The 19,209-nt window shown below is 45.9% G+C and overlaps 2 protein-coding genes across 5 annotated transcripts in view; one reads left to right on the plus strand and one right to left on the minus strand.

The window, feature by feature from the left end:
* Positions 1–836: 836 nt before the first annotated feature.
* Positions 837–18,896, minus strand: NDUFS8 (NADH:ubiquinone oxidoreductase core subunit S8). Of its 4 annotated transcripts, none has more exons than XM_088447065.1 (7): positions 18,754–18,896; positions 18,088–18,145; positions 16,392–16,454; positions 11,200–11,289; positions 10,695–10,867; positions 6,568–6,696; positions 837–1,554 (listed from the first exon to the last, which is right to left on the minus strand). In XM_088447065.1, the coding sequence occupies exons 2-7, from the start codon at positions 18,128–18,130 to the stop codon at positions 1,423–1,425; spliced, it is 630 nt and encodes a 209-aa protein (XP_088303191.1). In that variant the 5' UTR covers positions 18,131–18,145; positions 18,754–18,896; the 3' UTR covers positions 837–1,422. The 4 variants fall into 4 exon arrangements, with proteins under 4 accessions (XP_088303191.1, XP_088303190.1, XP_088303192.1 ...); XM_088447064.1 differs by lacking the exon at positions 18,754–18,896 and adding an exon at positions 18,683–18,719; XM_088447066.1 differs by lacking the exon at positions 18,754–18,896 and adding an exon at positions 18,696–18,717.
* Positions 18,565–19,209, plus strand: part of UNC93B1 (unc-93B1 regulator of TLR signaling) — a 70,548-nt gene continuing 69,903 nt past the window's right edge. Inside the window, exon 1 of the mRNA XM_088447060.1 lies at positions 18,565–19,097. The gene's annotated coding sequence lies outside the window, so the exon portion shown is untranslated. The remainder of the gene's footprint in view (positions 19,098–19,209) is intronic.

Genomic DNA, 19,209 nt, shown 5'->3' on the forward strand with positions numbered 1-19,209 from the left:
ATTGGGGGAGGGGTTGCAGGGAGAGCACCTTCTCCCTTTGCTGAAGTTAACCACCGGGTCCCTTGGCCTCTACATATGCCCTGCTGCAGTGTATTATATTCTCCGGTGGTCTAGTGAGGTCGTGGGTGCACCACATCAGCGCCTCCGGTCTGTCTCCTGAGACCGGAGGCAATACGAGCAAAAATGCGGGTCCCAGCGAACGGGGTTCCGCCTTACCTGTCCCCTGAATCCGGGACCATCTGGGGTCCGGGGAGCTTGCTAGCTAGTCCCCCTCGGAGCCCCGCTGGGAGTACCTAGCACAGGCTTGGTGTCACGGCGCCGTGGAGGGGTGATGGGGTGGCAGCACAGCTGCTCGCCCATTATAGTAAAACTAGAAAATAAATTAAATCATAAACTAAAAGCTTGGGCTGATTAATGCAGCCCCGTTATAAATGGTGATCCAGCTCCTGCCGGACACCAACAAAACGGAAGTGCCCTCAGGCTGTGGGCGGGGTATAGGGGGAAGGACCGGAGGATCCTGGGATTGAAAAGCTTTGCTGTTGGTGTCCGGTCCTCCAGGTCCCACCTACACCCCAATGCCTCACTGTGAAGCCCTATGGACCCTGAAGAAATATATTTTCCCTTTATTTGTAAATGGAATGGAATAGAAGGAGTGATATTATAATGCAGCACTCTCATACTTTTTTTTTTATAGCAAGAGTATCACCAAAAATAGCTACAGGGAAATCCCATGCAAAGAGGGAGAACATACAAACTCCACATGTAGCCCAGTTAAGTATAATACAGCATTGACCTCACCCAATGAAAACAAATATATATATATAAAACAACTTCAATTCAAACAAAATCAGATTTTTATTAAGAAATACATTAATGTAGCAGAGGCACAAATATGCGTCGCTGATGTCGGAGCCGTACAAAGCTTTACTCCCAGAATCCTTTACTCCCAGAATACAGCGGATACAGACAGAATGAACTGTAACTTGTGGGCTTAAACTTTAGTCACCTAGTGTTCCACAAAATATTTATTGCGTTTAAAGAACCATTAGCTGCCCGGCACACACTCACAGTAAACCCATAGTCCACATGCAGAATAAAGCAGGATCCACGCCATTATTAGACGGGCTTCAGTGGTTTAAAGCTGGTTTACAGAATAATATGAATACATTATATATAAATATGGGTTTGATTCACAGAAAATAATTCTCTGTTGACTACATGGTAAAAAGCACAAAGCTTTGCATTATTTCCAGGCAATGGCAAACTTAGACGCTGCTGGGCCACAGATGTTCCTCTGTCCTTCCCCCGGCCCAGGCGGGATCTGTAATAGGTGCTCTGCAAGGTGACCAATCGGTGGGGTGCAGGATCCTTTCCATGCACAGAAATGCAGGAAGTCAGCTTTGAATGTTCTGGGGGTGACCCTCAGCGATAGAGGAAGTCAGCCTGGATATTTCCACCAATCTCCGTCTCCCATTTGTCACCGTTGTTTAAGAGCTTTTCCTTGTTGTACAGAAGTTCTTCGTGCGTTTCTGTGCTGAACTCAAAGTTCGGGCCCTGCGTGAAAAAGATGATTGATGAGAGACCATTGTGAGGAACGAATCTATGTTATTCTGCTCAGTGAAACATATTCCTGTGCATTGCTGGGCTGAATAATCCTGACTAGCTGGCACGCTGGTCCTTCTAACATAAGAACATGAAATACGTAAGGGGCCCTCTAGTGGCCATAGTGAGAAGTGCACAGCACTAGTTTGTCTTTATCAAACATTTATAAAAAATAAAAAAAAAGTAAAATGCTACTTTGACGAAAGTTTGTTACATCGCCCTTATTTTATTCCATCCACACATGCCTAGAAGAACATATACAGCTTTTTAAATAAAATAATGTTTCAGAGTTCGGTGTCAATTTGAACATTATTTTAAACAGTTCTAGAGGTATTTAAAGATATAGGGGCCCATTTATCATTAAATATTTGCGGCTTATCACCCGAAACACTTGTTTTCGAGGGGTAACCGCAAATATTTAGTATCACCCCCAAGTATGAAAGAGGAACCACAGCAGGTGTCTGAAATATCTATTCCTGCCAGTAGCCCCATCCCCCATAGGCTTCAATGGGGGATGTGATGCTGCCAGATTTACCAACTTCCGGAATGCAATGCATTCTGGAGATTGGCCCCCCGCAGCTACCGCCATCTTAAGAACTTACTGGGAGAGGGTTCCATAGGAAACACTGCCTGTATGTAGCTCACAGCTTACGGTCATCACTGCAATGTGAAGCTGGCCTAGGCCGCACACTCCTGTCTCTAACACAACCTGCACATTTTACATTTTGTGGCTTCTTCAGGTTTTGGGTTTTTTTTGTAGAGAACAAGTGAAGCCGGTTTGTATTTGCCGCATGAGAATAGATCATTTAGAACTAAATGATTTTATGTCCTAATCACTAAAAACGCAGATTTATAAGGGGCTATTATTTTGCAATGTAAGAGCTGAGGTGTGAATGCAGATTACCACTGAGTACCCTGAAGTTATCTATAAGCAGAGTGGAAGGCAGTAGTAAGCATTTTGGGCAAGGAGTGTTCCCAAATAGACTGTTAGCAGTAATGGTCATTAGATTGAGGAAAGCAGAGTTACTGTAGGTGCTATGTTTTACAAGGGCAGGAGATTACTAGATGTCCTGTTTTGGCCGTGAAAGCTATAACTTATTTATTGCTCTAGAATCAATCAATCAATCAGAAGCCATTACAGATCTCGGGCATAATTGAAGCACTTAAATGCATACTTTTAGTATTTTGGGCCTGTCAACTTTTTCCCCTCTTTCCCCCAATCTTCCCAATTCTCTCCACCGCTTTAACTACGGTTTCTGTGCTTTTCTTACCTTACTATTGGTTTCCTTCTCCTCTCTCCCCCCTGCGTCTCCTTTTCTCCTTGCGGCTGCGGGGCATAGTGAGCGTGCCCGTCGGGTCGCTAGCTATTGTGGCCAGCATTACCATCTGTAGTCCCCCCTTTCCAGGTCTTTTCCTCTTTCTAGATCTTCTTCTGTCCTACAACTTATCTGGCTCTCCCTATTCCAACCCCATTCTCGCTTTTTACCGGTGTTCCCCATCTATCTCTCCCCCCCCCCCCCCACCAGGTCAAGCTCCCACTTTTCTCTCTCCTCCCTACTGCCTTTGTTTCGATATGACAGATACAGCGATCTGACCCTAGGTTCCTAGTCTATGCCAATATTAATGATATATCACCATAGGAGAAGTGGGTGTACTGGGCTTGGCCGGGATGACATATCATACCGCGAGTACTCATTGAGCGATGTAATGAATGTTGGAACGATCCATCGTTACGTCCTTCATTACCTGCAACGGCGCCGCATGCGATATCGTCAGGTTAGCCGTTCAGCACGGCCGACCGTGCAATAACGCATGCGACCGCGGGAGCGCGCAGATAATCCGTACACACCGGCCGATATGTCTTTCTGATTCGTCCAGAAACGATATAGGGCTGATATCGCCCTAGTGTGTACCCAGCTTTACACAGACTTGTGGGCAGATTGCGGAAGGGGGAAGGTGGTTCAGCCCTATATCTCTGTAGCTGCCACTAATAGTTCTATGGGGGAAGGGGGGCAGGTGAGGGGTTGGTCTCCCCTCATCTCTAGTGCGTGGCTGTGGAGACAAAACTTCCGGTCTGCTGCAGAGTAAGGTAAGGGGTTCGTGGAGGGGGAGGGAGGGTAAGAAAAGCTGCTCACCTGCGCCGGAGAGCTGGGTCACTGCTGACCCGGCTCCAGTGTGAACGGTATGCCCGGGTCAGTGCCACTGTGTAAAAGGGGGTCTATCCTGGGTCTGATCCGGGTTGGAAACATGTTCCAAATCCCGGGTCAGACCCGGGACTTTGGTGTAAAAGGGGTATTAGGCAGGACATTGTTTAGATGGACAACAAGAAGGAATAAATGTATACGATCGTCCTTAAAATAATATACCTTACAAATTATAAGATAAGTAATATCAATGGCATATTAGCATGATAAGATGTCAGAAGAGGTTAGATATGTATGTATCCCATTGACACTAATTATGGACCAATCACAGCTAATGTGTATCTAAACATAACGATCTGGTAAGAGAGAGTATACTATTATTCAACAAGGTGCACGTTATATCACATGTAATATCCCGCTAGCAAGTGGAGTTTATAGTTATAAAAAAAGGCAACTGTGTCTACTTGGAGACACAACTCTCAGAATCCTGGAGAGGAGGGGACACCTTAATAATCCAAATCCATAAGCGTGCTTGTAAGTGCCAGCTTTTGGGGATCATAACTTGTAATAATTTGGGGCAGGAGTATGGATTAGAAGTACTGTCAAATTTACAATCCTGTATAGGATTTCTGTTATGTCACAGGTTTTATTTTATCTGTTTGACTGAAGTCTTTCTTCATGAGCAATTGTGTTTCGATGGGTATGTTAACCCTATGGATGCTGGTAAGCAGTGTCTTACACTGTATGGAATGGTCCTAAAATAACTTCATTAAAGTCTTACACTGTGACAACATGCTTTACATTCTATAGGATAGGGGAGCGAGATAGTGATTGGGGCCATTTCAGGGTTGCATGCATTTTGGCTGCAATTGAACTCGGAACTAGATGCGGAAATTCGCCCATGTACAGAGGTGCACACGTGCCCACAATGCTCCAATGGATCCACTTGCTCCGGCAGCCAACATTATAAGCACGCACTTATACCAGCCAGAGATCAGACAGATCTCAGAGTACGATCAGCTCTGCACAGCCAGCAATTCTGCCTACACCCCCACACTCAACTTAGGCTAGGTGTGAACATCACATTACCATCTCGTTAAGTCAACTCAGCCGCAAGTGGGCATGGGGCTAAGATGCACAAGTCTCTGGCTCGTCCGTAGATCTGTGTGGAGTGTAATGCTGCCCATCCACTAGGCGATTCAACCTAGCGATTGAGCGATAACGACAGTCGTTATCGCTCCATCGCTTGGTAATCGCCCGAAAATCGGGCAGTAAAATGTTAAAAATGACCAGCAATGTGCGTGCTCGCTGGTCGTTTTTAACATCAATCATCGCCCGAACATGACGGTCAACCTGACGACCGCCGTCAGGTTGCTATGTTCGGGGATGATTGATCTGCATACACTGAATGTTCAGTGTAAGCACTTCACCCCGCGGGAGACGATGGCGTCGTAATCGTGCCGTCATCCCCGCATCTAGTAGTGGATGGGCAGCTTTAGAAATAGCAGGAACGGTCCGCAAAAACAGACATGTGTGAATCTGCCCCATAGTGATTCATCGGTTGCACCCGCATCTAGGCTGTGTGCACAGAAAGCGTGTAAGTGGGGGCAGGGGTTTCTTTGTAAATGTTTAGTAAAACATACAGGAATATGTCTTTGAGCACTGAGATTCAGACCCGGTCGCAAGCGCTGAGTGCTCGCAACTGGGTCGATGGTGGCCCAGAGCGCAACCGCACGACGGAGCCGGCTCAGTTGCGCGCATGCACGAGACCCGGTTAGCGACGGGCAATCCGTCGCTCCGGGTCTCGCACCAAAGGGGTGTTGTCGATGTTGAGTGACAGCACGCCCCCTTTGGTGGGCGGGCCGGGGGGTGGCTGCCTAGACGGAGGCGTTCCCATGAGAACGCCTACCGTCTGGGGACGGCCCCACTGACATCACTTGAGCTTTCGGCTCTGTTAGTGCCGAAAGCTCTCTGGGGCTTGCGGCCATGAGACCCTACCACAAGGGTCTCGTCGCAAGCTCGATGGTCGTGATGGTCTTGACCATCGTGACCATCATCATGGCCGCTCGCTGTAGCTGTGGGTGGTCACCCACAGCTATGCGAGCGGCCAGGAGGCCGTTCTAAAAAAAAAAAAAAAAAAAAAAAAAAAAAAAAACCTTATTCATAGCGAGCACTCTGTCAGAGCGTCCGGCTCTGAATCAGGGCCTGAGATTCTAAGTGCTCTGGAAATTCCCTTTCAAACAGAAAGAAGTGTGAGCTGCCACATTGGTTGCTCTTGCTAGGTGAAAGGGCATTCCACACAAGCCAATGAAACGGTGTCCCCCATTTACAAAATAAGGGCCTGATTCAGAGATGGAAGCCATTGCAAAGCCCTTGCAATAATATTCTAATGCCGTATGAGATGTCTTGTGTAAATAGACGCCTTCCGCCGGCTTCTGAGATCTGCTCGGATCATCCGCTTGAACATCGGTCATCAGAGTAACCATCATGTTACTCAGGAAGGCATGTGTTCTTACGCTGGCAGCGCCAATGAAGCTTCACTGAAAGGCGCAGCCCCTGGCTTTAGCACACCTCAAAAATGGGGCACGGGGCTGACATATCGCCGCCCAGTCCAGACCACCAAACGACTGTAGTATGTCAATCATGCTGCGGATCTTACACCGTCAGAGATATACATAAACCATCAGGTTTGCGTTTGTCTCTGAATCAAGCCCTAAGTGGTAGGGTGTTCTGATGAAGGATTAATAGGACATACACAGCCAAGTCAGTCATTCTGTCCTCTCTCTGTACTAAGGAATTGAGGGAACAAGTATCAGATCACCTCCACAATGGCATCCACGGGGCACGCCTCTTGACAGAAGCCGCAGTAAATACACTTGGTCATGTCGATGTCATATCTCGTTGTCCGTCGGCTTCCATCTGCACGTGGTTCAGCCTCAATCGTGATGGCCTGCAACAAACAAGGGATACAGTCTTTATACTGTATGTTAGCCTAGCAATATAGCGCAAAACGGGAAAACGTGTTATAATAACCGATGTGTAAGCAGTAGTTCTATATATTGTATCTGTGCATACATTTCCAGTAATATACTCAGAGAGGTGTGCTTAGTGGTAGTATTGCCATAGTTTAGCTTTATTATGTTATAATGTTTGAACAATACAAGGAAAGACAATGAAGTAACATGTGGGGGGAGATGTACTAAGCCTTGGAGGTAAAGTATCAACCAATCAGCTCCTTACTGCCATGTTACAGACTGTGTTTGAAAAATCATAGTTAGAAGCTGATTGGTTGGTACTTTATCTCACACACAATGTTATAATACAGTATACCTTTAATGTCTTGGATTTCGTTTTTGTTTTTTTTTTGCCAAATATAACATTGTAGCTATTAAGAGTTACAAGTTCAACCAATATCAACCAGCCCAAATGTGTGACATGGCTCTTCACTAGACTTCACACTGCTGGCACACAGCATTTATATATTGAAAAACTGTTGCATTTTAGTATCTTCACGAGCCCTTGAAAAGCCAAAGGATAAAAGAAATACCCTTTTGAAAATACATGTATATACCATGACAGAACAGTACAATGCATTATAGCCATGCTAGGCTGTGCAAGACTTTCCTCAGTCTCATCCAGTAAGTTTACAGACCAGATGGCTGTGTGGCACGGACAAAATGCTTCCACCACGATCACTGCCTAATCTTAAATATTTTTTATTTTAATACCTTGAAAAATTAGCATATATATTTGTGAAAAGGAGTAGAATCATATTTTATAATTAGCATGAAAGTATTTCATGCCTCAATGACCAGATCCATTTGCATGTCTCTGAGTCGATTAGGGGACAATGGAACACAATGGGTAAGGAGGACCAGCACAGGCGTTGTGGGCACTCTAAATTTGGCTCTAAAATTCCGAACTGCTCCCTCTCTATACCTTCATACCCGACAACAACCACCAGAGCCTTAACAAGGAGAACAAAGGACGAAAAAAAAGAGTGAAGGGGGGGCGCCCAATTCTCCAAAACGGTCTCAGAGAAAAGGATTGATTCCAAGTATAAAAATCTTGCTTTTCTTTCATCCATGTGTGGTCCCTACTGTCCAACAGTGGCATCGCTGGATGCAAATTTGTTGATTTTGTAAAACGTGAGGAACCCGACCAGGTGGTGGCCCGGCATAGCTGCTCGACTGAGGCCCCGTACCGCAGCTCCCAGAAGACATGCACTGATCATGTAGAGTTTTCACTAACAGGCTCCCATGTAAGAGTGATGGACTATTGATATAATCCACCTAGAAATGGATCTGCATGGACACCTTCCAACCTCGCTTGTGGGCATCACAAAGGGTGGTCATCCATCCTGTGCTCTATGAACATAGGTCCTCAAAGCACTGACCTCTAGGGTGTGAAGGGAGCCCGGTTCTCTCTGGGAGGCGGAAGTTTAAGACCCGAGTCACAATGTCTACTTGACGTGAAAATTGGGAGACCACTTTTGGCTGAAAGGAACAGCCCTCATGGAAGATGAGTAAAGAAGAATACACGACACAGTCTCCAGCTCCAACACTCTCCTATCTGTTTAGATCGATAAAAGAAATATGATCTTCCAGATAAGGAACTTCAATTTCACTGAGCCCAAAGGTTCAAAAAGACTCAGGCCCGTATTAGAGGCGAAAAGTCGGAAAGGTTTCGCCTGTCCGACTTTCGCCTCCTTCACCTGTTTCAGAAGCAAAAACTTTTCGTGCACGTCCGCGCTTTTCGCCGTATTCAATTCCTAAACGCGCTAAAACAGAAAGCGGCGAATGCGGAACAGATGGAAAAGTACTGTCAGAAGTGGGGAATTCCGTCTGTACCCCAAAAAAAGGTGCAGTAACATTAGGGAATCAATGTAGATGTGTACTAAAAGCTCTAACAAAAGTGTTTGGGGTCCTTAAGTAGTTTAAATTGCTTCTTATTAGCGTCTTTGCAAAAGTGGCGAAGAATGTTTTTGTGAAAATAAATAGTCCATTCAAATTTGGGGTACTTGAAAATGGGTGCTAGCATATTTTTGTGTCTCTAAAGTGAACTTTAAAAAAAAAAAAAAAAAAAAACTTCAAAAAAGGCACCTGCGGCAAGCACCTGCAATCCTAAAAACACCTGACCCATCCTTGCAGACCCCCCAGAAGTCTTTTTCGATAGTTTTTATGCTTGTACCCCCACTTTTTTACCCCAAAAATTAAAGTACTTTTTGGGGTGTTCTTAGGTTTTTTTTGTTTTTGCAAGATTTGGCCTTTGGGGGACTGTGCCAAGGGTTCTGGGTCGTTTCCCCACGTTTGCAACCCAAAATAAAGATTTTGCATTTCTTTTCACCTGCTATTCTTAGGAGAAACTTTTTTGCCTATTACATTGCATTGAGTTTCTGCTTAGGCAAATTCTGGCTGGAATTGAATTGGGAGATAAGTTTCGAATAGATGGAAAGCGTCAATAGGCGAAACTTTTTCGACAATTACGGCTTTTCGCCTCTAATTGAATACGGCCCTATGTTATATAGTTGTCAGCACCAGGTTGAGATCTCAAGAAGCTATTGGAGGGGGATGTATGTCGTTGCATATGTATTACTCCCTGTAAGATAGTCTGCACCTCTAGTAATGGTGAAGTCTCAAACCCTCATCCAGACCTTCCTGCAACAGCAGCAGTAAATGGGCAGAGTGACAAGAAGAGGTAGGAAATCCCTTCCTTTCATACCAGGGGATCCAATTCTTTCAAACCCTGTGATGAAATTTGGTTGAAGCAGTCACTAGCCTAAAGCATGATATGCACCACACTGCAGTAGAAACTACTAGCTCTAAGCATCATGGCATCGGCTGACTAGCATTTAAAGATCCTATAAGCTTCACTCAAGACTAACAGGCCCCCAAACCTGCAAGCTGGTGTCAGTTGTCACAAATTTTGAGCAGAAAAGAAGTACCTCAAAGCTCCCTTGGGAGGCACAAAGATGGGGGAAGGGTGCCTGCTTCACTACCCCCAGACTAGCTCTGCCATCTCAGCGTGGACCACCACTGGTGACCATTTCTGCTGATCTCTGCCACACAAGCTGTGTATCCTCATCAGACAGGGCAATAGGTAATTTTGGCATCAAAAGCCAAAAAAAACATTGTCGCCGTTCCTCCTTCAGGCTTAGTCCAAGGCGTTCTCCCCTTGCAGACATGACAAAAAGGTAAGGGAAGATAGAGAAGACCAGTGTAGTGCATGATCCCAAGGAAGGTGTGAACCTGCAATAACAGACACAAGCCAGGGGAAACAAAAAAAGGAAAAATCCCCCAGACAGTTAAATATCCACCTCATGCTATTTCCCTGCAGATGGAGAGGGTAGTAGGAGCCGCCGCTTCTTCTCTGACACTGGAGACAATGCAAACACTGATGAACGGTTGACCACAACTGCATAGCCAGGTTAACTTTATGCGGAGCCCCCAGTGCGCAGTCTGGTGCCCGATGGCGCTGGAGGCAAAAGGACTCAGCCACTACCTGCGCCAATTTGCTGAACATATAAGAGTACAAGAGTGTCTTTTTTTTTTTTTCTTTTTTAAATCAGAAATAGTGCCCAATGTTTATCTTATTTTTAGATTACTTTAGACTGAGTAATCACAAGACTCCAGTAGATCTCCTCTACTGTCAGCATGTATAGATCCAATTTAAGGTGGATCTCTTCATAAATGGAAAATGATTGAGGGCTCCTGTGCTTTTCTCATGGCTTGCCCATCGCTTGAAGCTGTCCTAGCAATGTGCGTGACCTAACAAGAACAATTCCTCTTTTCCTTCAATGGGCCACTAACGATACGATTCAGCTTTTAAGAGGTTCCAAGCAATCAGTTGCTGCAAAGTTCTGCCTGTATTTGTGTTAGTTACTGACAATGTCCAATATAAGGCAACTAGTATTTTAGGTTCAGACGTCCTCATGTGTGCTAGTAGTACCTGGGCAGGGCAGACGGCTTCACAGAGTTTGCATGCGATGCAGCGCTCCTCTCCAGACGGATATCTGCGCAGTGCATGCTCACCGCGGAACCGTGGGCTTAACGGGCCCTTCTCAAAGGGGTAATTAATAGTGGCTGGTTCCCGGAACATGTAACTGAGCGTCATTCCCAAGCCTAGAACAAAGCAGAAGGAAAGGGTTATAAGCAAGTAAGAGAATCAAAAAGTAAGGGAACCCAAGCACGTGTCTACGAAAATAGTATAGGAAGAGAGAGGCAGGGACAGGAGAAATGGGAAGTCTTTTAGTACTTACATCACTAGGGCTTATTTACTAACAATGTGCACTGGTCCACAGCAACCAATCCGCTATTAACTCTTAGCTGTCTAGCGAAAGTCAGACAGTGAACAGGTTTAAATTGACTGCAATGGCTGGGAAGACATAGTGCATTTACATGCACAGCTAGTACATGAGCCCTTTGGTGTCAGTATTTTCCGAATAATCTCCCACCTCTGAACAGTTCGGTCCACAGAAGGGTCTCGGCTGCCCGGTCAGTTACAGATTTCATGTCTGTCAGCTCTTCTTTGGCGTTCACATACTCTAAGGGGACAAAAATAAATGGAACGGATATTTTAAAATTAGTTGAATAACTAAGGAATATCCGACTAGAGAGTCTACTTTACACTACATTATAAATACTACTGCACCGTGCACGCCAGACGAATGAATAGTACCGTGTGTTCTGAATCATATTAACACGTTTGCAGCCCAGCTTTAATGAATGAATTGGCTGCAGCTGTAGTTTGAGTGGGGAGAACAGTCACCAGGAGACAAAAAGAATTAAAAAAAAACACAAGTGGGAAACTTGAGTGAAGTGATTGACCATTATCTCAGCTCTGACCACAGGTGCTGCTCTTAAAAAATAAATAAATAAACTATTCAAGAAATGGCCAAAGTCAGCTAGTAAAATCATCAACCAGCCCTAGGCAACCTGATTTCTACTATATTAACAGCAACAAACAAACAAAAAAGGAGAGTTATGGTAAAACTTACCTTTGTTAACTCTCTTTCTTTGAAGTCCATAGTGAGACATTGGGGTGTAGGTGGGCCCTGGAGGACCAGACACCAACAAAGCTTTCAATCTCAGGATGCTCCGTTCCTTCCCCCTATACCCCACCCACAGCCTGAGGGCACTTCAGTTTTGTTAACAAGCCCAAGGCAGGAGCAGGAGAGGAGAGAAGGAAGTTTGGTACACTGAGGAATCACACTCTCACACAGAGAAGGAAACAAATGACCAGGAGAAGAAACCCATAGAAGCTAGGGGTATCAGGGTGGGTGCCCTGTAGACCCCATTTATGGACTTTGAAGAAAGACAGGTAACGAAGGTAAGTTTTACCATAACGCTCCTTTTCTTCTTCAGGGTCCATAGGCCTCTACAGGGAGACATTGGGGATATCCCAAAGCAGTTGTTCAAGGGCGGGAACGCTCCAGAGCAGATAGAAGAACCTTATGCCCGAAGGAAGCATACTGAGAGGCAAAAGTATTAAAGGCATAAAACCTAAGAAAGGTGTGGACAGAAGATCAGATGGCCACCTTGCAAAGCTGCTCAGCTGAGGTGCCACCCCGGGCTGCCCAGGAGGGACCCACAGAGCGAGTAGAATGAGCAGATACTGAAGCAGTCACAGGAAGGCTAGTCTACGTGTAAGCCTGCGAGATAGTCATCCGAATCCAACTAGCCAGAGTCTGTTTGTTAGCTGGCCATCCCTTCTTGTGGAATCCATATAGGACTAAGAGGGAGTCCGATTTCCTGATGGAAGTAGTGCAGTCCACATAGATCTTCAGAGCACGGACCAAATCCAACGAGGCTTCACCTGCCGAGAGATTTGGTGAATGAAATGCAAAAACCACAATTTCCTCATTCAGGTGGAAGAGAGAAGCCACCTTGGGAAGAAAACATATGGATGTACGAAAAACAGCCGTCCTGATGAAATATTAAAAAGAAGGAGCGACATTAAAGCGCCCCTAAATCCAAAACCCTACAGGCAGATGCTACAGCCAGAAGTAACAAAGAGCCTGATTCAGACCCAGTCGCAAACGCTGAGCGCTCGCAACCGGGTCGATGGTGGCCCACAGCGCATGCGCACAATGGAGCAGGCTCCGTCGTGCGCATGCGCAAGACCCGGCTAGCGACGGGCACTCCATCGCTCCGGGTCTCGCAACAAAGGGGGCGACCTGTCGATGTTGAGTGACAGCTCTCCCCCTTTGGTGGGCGGGCCGAGGGGATGGCTGCCCAAACGGAGGCGTTCCCATGAGAACGCCTGTCATTTGGGGGCGGACCCACTGACATCATAAGTGATGTCAGTAGAGAGATTCCGGCTCTGTTAGAACCGAAATCTATCTGGGTCTTGACCATCGCGACCATCATCATGGCCGCTCGCTGTAGCTGTGGGTGGTAACCCACAGCTATGCGAGTGGCCAGGAGGCCGTTCTAAAAGAAAAAATACCTGGCCCTGATTCAGAGCAAGCGCTCCGTCAGTGCGACCGGGTCTGAATCAGGCCCAGAGTCTTCGCAGTGAGCCACATGACATCCACTGATTCCATGGGTTCGAATGGAGGTTCCTGAAGTACTTGGAGCACCACTGACAAATCCCATGGAGCCACAGGAGGGACAAAGGGTGTGAACATCCGGTATAGTACCAATTATGCGCTGAAACCAGATAGACAACACAGAGACCAGCACTTTCAGAGATGCTAGGCGGACGCCTAGATCCAGTCCATCCTGAAGCAAGGCAAGAATTCAAGAAACGTTAAAGACTTGCGGGTCATAGTTTTTTGGAGCACACCATATTCTGGGGAAAATCCTGGCTGAGGCTGGTTTATGTGCTCTAAGCATGGTCTGGACCACAGAGCTGGCGAAACCCTTAGCCGTTAGAAGGGATGTCTCAAGAGCCAAACTGTTCAAGACAGACTGACTAGGTCCGGATGCAGACATGGACCCTGAGACAACAGGTCTACTCGTAGAGGAAGTTGAAGAGGAACATCTATGGAGAGCCTTTGAGGATCGGAGTACCAATATTGTTTTTGAGGATCGGAGTACCAATGTTGTCTGGACCAAGCCGGAGCTACGAACAGAACTGTGCCCCCCTCCTTTCTGACCTTTGGAAGCACTCGAGTAAGTAGGGATATTGGATAGATGAGATATGCCAAATGGAGGTTCCATTTCACAGACAATGCATCTATAAAGGCAGCGTAGGGGTCCTGTGTTCTGGCTCCATAAATTGGAAGTTTGATGTTGTGTCTAGAGGCCATGAGATCCACTTAGGAAGACCACTTTTGTCCACTAGAAGCTGAAAGACTTCTAGTTGTAGAGACCATTCTCCTGCATGAACGTCGTGACGTCCTGAATGTATAGAGATACCATAAAATCCCCAGGCTCCATAGCTAGGATAATGGAACGGAGGGTTTCCATACGAAACCTGGGTACCCTGATAACCCTGTTAAGAGATCTGAGGTTGAGGATAGGCCGATGAGACCCATTGGGCTTCTGAACTAAGTATAGACAATGGCTTTTTGGAGCAGCAGGGCCTTGGTTGGGTCCAATGGAGGTCCTGTACAAAAGAACTGCTGGGGGAAGGACGCCTCAGGAATGAGAGGGCGTATCCGTGGGAGACCACTTCCCTCCACCAGGCATCTGCCTTGGTTTGATGCCACACCTGGGCTAATTGAAAAAGTCAGCCTGCCACCCTGGGAGCCCCCAGGGAGAGGCCCGTCCCGTTAGGCTGTAAGCTTGTCCTCAGACTTGGCAGGTGGACATCTAGTAGCCCAGGCCTGTTTGGCCCTAGGCTTGGAGGACTTGGTTTAGGTCTGCTGCCGTGGAAAAGACTGACCCTTGGCTTTTCCTTGAGAGCGAAAGGATGACATCCGAGGCTTTGTATTATATACCGAGGGCAGGGACGCCATCTTGTTAGCCGCCAAAGTAGTCACAATTTTATCCAATTCTGGACCAAATAGAATGTCTCCTGTAAAAGGGAGAGACTCCAGAGCCCGTTTTGATTCTGAATCTGCTTTCCAGGAACCTAGCCAAAGAATATGGCGGGGCACTACCGAAGTGGCAGATATTCTGGAGGCCAGGAGAGCCGTATTCATAGCTGCTTCACCTAAGTAGGAGGCTGCATCTCTAATGTGAGTTATGTAGGACAGCTGTTGCCTCGAAGCATCAGGGGGAAAAGGTCTCTGCCCAACTCTCAATGGCTTTTGCCATCAAGGCCGTAGCCCCAGCAGGATGAGTAATAGCTCCTGTAAGAATATATAGATTTATGATAAGCTTTTATACATCCATCTGTAGTCTCCTTCAAGGAGGTTTCAGTATGAAAGGGTAAGGTGGCATTTTTAACCAGACGTGAGAATCCACTGCTGGAGGAACGTCCCATGTAGTACAATCAGTAGCTGGAAGAGGGTAAAAAGTATAATGGTGGTTTAGCTCCTGCCGGACACCAGCGAAACTGAAATGCCCTCAGGCTGTGGGTGGGTTATAGGAGGAAGGACCGGAGGATCCTGGGATTGAAAGCTTTGCTATTGGTGTCCAGTCCTCCGGGTTCCACCTATACCTCAATGTCTCCCAATGGACCCTGAAGAAGAAAAAAATAAAATAAATCACACTTGAAATTAAAACAATCCTTAAGGCTTAAAGTGATCTGTTCGGGTCTGGTGCCTACAAATGGAGAGGATCGCACCAAAACATATAAAGCTAAAAACAAAAAAAATAAAGTCACAACAGAACGTAAGGGCAAAAAGCTGGTGGGGGGATATGTTGAAGGAGACAGATATTGCAGACCGCCTAATTCGCTATTTTTGTTTTGTTTCTACTATTGAAAACGTAAAAGTGTCACCTACACTAAAAGGGAAATATATACCCTACATCTAAATCTATTTACTATAAAAGAGGCATTGCTAAACTACCAATGTAAGTCAGTGGGTTCAGAAGAGTATACATCTACTCTAATAGCATTAACCATACATTTTAGCTCATCGCTAAAGTGACTTGTGTATGGCAGTTGTAGTTCCACGCACAAAAAGACAGTAGTGAATATAACTATACACCAACGAGTCTTCATTCAATCGGTATTAGAGAAATTAATATACCCTTAATGTAACCTAACTACCACACCAGTGGCCCCCACTATAAAGGGAATGCTACAGGAACTCTGGTCTTGCTGATGATCGCTGCCCCCAAACATCGGGGAGCGAGGCCATGCTGTGTTTTGCAGTCTCCTTTCTACAGAGGCACCAGCCTTGTGCAGAACAGAGTGGTTCTCAGTAGAACAGACTATCGGCTCTGAAATATATGTAAACCGTAGCTGTAATGGAGACTATTGATCCCTACGGGGCTTCAAAAATGAAATGTTCAGATATAAAGAGATAAATCAGTAATGATCATAATCACAAATGCATTTTATGTGCACTTTAAAAGGGGTCTGAATACTGCAGGACCATACATGCATGGAGTGCCTTACTGAATGCACACAAGGAAAGTAATCTGTGCTCCCTTGTACAGCACTGGTGTTACTCTCTGGGTGGGCCAAATTACCACTAAACACCAACTTACACAGCACTCTTCTACAACTGCCTAGCACCATACCGGTTAAATGCTTCGTCCATCAAGCATACCAGTCTGTAAAGTGGCAAGTATATCAATGACTTACTGAACGAATGCATCTGAGGTGCCAGACTAAATGGCCTGGCCAGTGTCCGAGAACATGGGCGACCTGGAAAGAGAACAAGTGACAAGGTCAGGAACAGGTAGGCTGCCTGCAGTGCAGGATGCTGCCTGATGCAGTATTCCCTATTGTTTTGCACTGACGATCTTTCAGACAGGAAGTGACAACTATGATCTACATGGAAAGACAATCGACACTTCCACAGCTGTCCCAGTAAGTCAAATCAGGGTCTTATGTGAGTGGATAGTCTTCCTCTGTCCAAATTATGGAGTCGGCAGTCACTTGGATTTTGGAGTCAATTATGAAGATGGTTTAATGGAATACCAGCAGATAAAAGATAGACATAGAAGAGACCGATACCTTTTTCTTAACCCTCGATTGCAGGTGCCAAGCCCAAATGTTGCACCCAGTGATCCGTACATCGACAACAAAGTAGGAGATACTAGAGAAACAGCTTCTATTGCAAAGTAATTTCCATCATACAATAGATGACCCTATCTAAGCATATATCATGTGATCACATAACAGTAGAGGGCAGCAGCCCTACATCTATATAACTGGTTTGCTTGACTTCAGGTCAAGGCCTGTCTAGAAAATACTAGGGTGCTAGTCTAGCAATGGGTCTTACATTTATCCAGTTGAAGGTGGATTTGCGCATACTATTTATTCCTTCAAGAACAGATAAGGGGTAAAGCCGTGCAAGTAATCTGACACAATAGGGCCAGAGTGTTGTACATTTGGAGATGTTGCCCATAGCAACCAATCAAATCCTACTTAACATTTATCTTCACACCTTCTAGAAGATAATAGCTACAGTAGAATCTGATTGGTTGCTATGGGCAACATCTCCACTTCTAAAAACCAGCACATTAGTAATTATACCCCTCAGAGTCTCAGTCTAGATATCCTCTGCTGAGTTTAGTTCCAACTGGGACATTTGTTCTAGGTTATCTGATTACAAAAGAAAACCATACGAGCAGGACACTGCTTCGTCCAGATTGGGGTTCACCAAGTACAGCACTGACATAATACTGGGAGCACATAAACCAAAAAACATGGCTAGATACTACAGACCCAGCATGCCTTTACCAATTATCTAACATGGAAAGATCTTTTGAATTGAAGACACACAAAACCTTATCGAGAGAGGTGTTCTACCCAAAAGGAGAGTTGTAGTACTTGTCTACCTTTCACGCAAGTCAGGACATGGAGGAACTGGGATAGAATGATCGTGAAAGTATGGAAGAAGAAACCTGACACAAGCTAGATGTAGTTCAGGCTTTAAAAACATTTTTACAAAAGGTCCTAGGAAGATGATTGCCAAAACCATAACTTCCAGAGCACCTAAAGCTCACTCCATGAGAGCCATTGCTACGCTGTAAGAGTTATGCAGAGCTGTGGTCTGTTCATCCTTCTAGACATGCAAATCACAACTGACTGGATATTATTTTGACAGTTACTTATATAGCACCAGCATAGTCTGTTGTGCCTTACAAATATCAACGCCATGTCTCAGCACAGAAAAGGGAAATCAGTGGTATGAATACTAAAGGTTTCCCATTATACATGCTGTGTGTTGCCCACTACGGATCCAAGCAACGCAAAAAAAATGGTATTCATTGTTACAGCCGCACTATATAAAAGATAGTGGTATAAAAACAAAGCAGTGTATATGCCATACCTGCTAGGTTGGCAGCATTATAGATGAGGCGAGCTCCCAACATCCTCACTGGCGTGTTCTGGTAACGAATAAAAATTATGTACATTGATTAAACACCACGCACAACGTGCAATCAGTATAAGGCATAAATAGCAACTGGTATGGGAATATTGGTACGGCTTGCAGTACAGGAGGGCTTTTCTTTTTGCAATACTAGGACTAAACACTAAATATTTTAAGAATAGTCATCTGTATTTTATCTGGAGTTGTAATTTTGCATTTCAAGGGCACTAACAAACACCTGTGACCTCAGTGCAACTGGACAGCTATGCAAAAGGCAGAATGGGCTGTAGGAGATGGAGGAAGCTTAATAGATGAAAATTCAAAGCATGCTGAATGCACTGCCCGGTCTGCCCTGTTATAGTCATGTTAAGAAAATAACGTGAGCTTAAACTTAACCTACAGGGCGACGCGCATGCGCAGTAGGAAGACATTGCCGGCCACGCATGCGCAGTAGCCTTTCCTGTGCGTTCCACAGAGTACGTTCCCCATGCCGCAGATCTCAGCTTTGCTGGTGACTATATCCAGAGGCCCCCAGTGACAGCCGCAACCTTACGTGGCTTCCGTACATCCCACTCTGTGTCCGGTGACGTCCTTCTCCCGGTAACACCCCCCACCCGGTCTCACCTGACAGCTGCCGCTGACCTTGCTGCTGTGAGATCAACCGGAGAGGCCAGGGTTTCCAGGGATTGGCAGACACTGCTGTCACTCAGCGGTGGGGGCGGTCCTCACCGATCTGTTTCAGCGTTCTCATTGGCTCATCGTAACCGGCCTAGCCCAATGATTTGTAGCACCAGCGGCCGCAACCTTCCTTCTGTCTGAGTGGCTGAGATTTGCTTATCTGTGATTGGTTGGCGGCGGTGTACGTCTGGGTATGAACAATCGGGATTGGAGAATCGTCAACACACTCTGCCTGGAAGGGAACCTCTGGCGTCAGTGTTTACGCAGGGCTGGTGTGACTAGCCGTCACCGTAAGTAGCATCTCTTGCCCCCTAGCGGTCAGGTCCTGTATGTGACGGCTCAGTGATATGGTAGTTGTTCCGAAAGGATATGTTGCCCCCTAGTGGTCAGGCCCTGGGATTA

This window comes from Taudactylus pleione, unplaced genomic scaffold (assembly GCF_031769625.1).
Source record: "Taudactylus pleione unplaced genomic scaffold, aTauple2 ptg000414l, whole genome shotgun sequence".
Taxonomy (NCBI): Eukaryota; Metazoa; Chordata; class Amphibia; order Anura; family Myobatrachidae; genus Taudactylus; species Taudactylus pleione.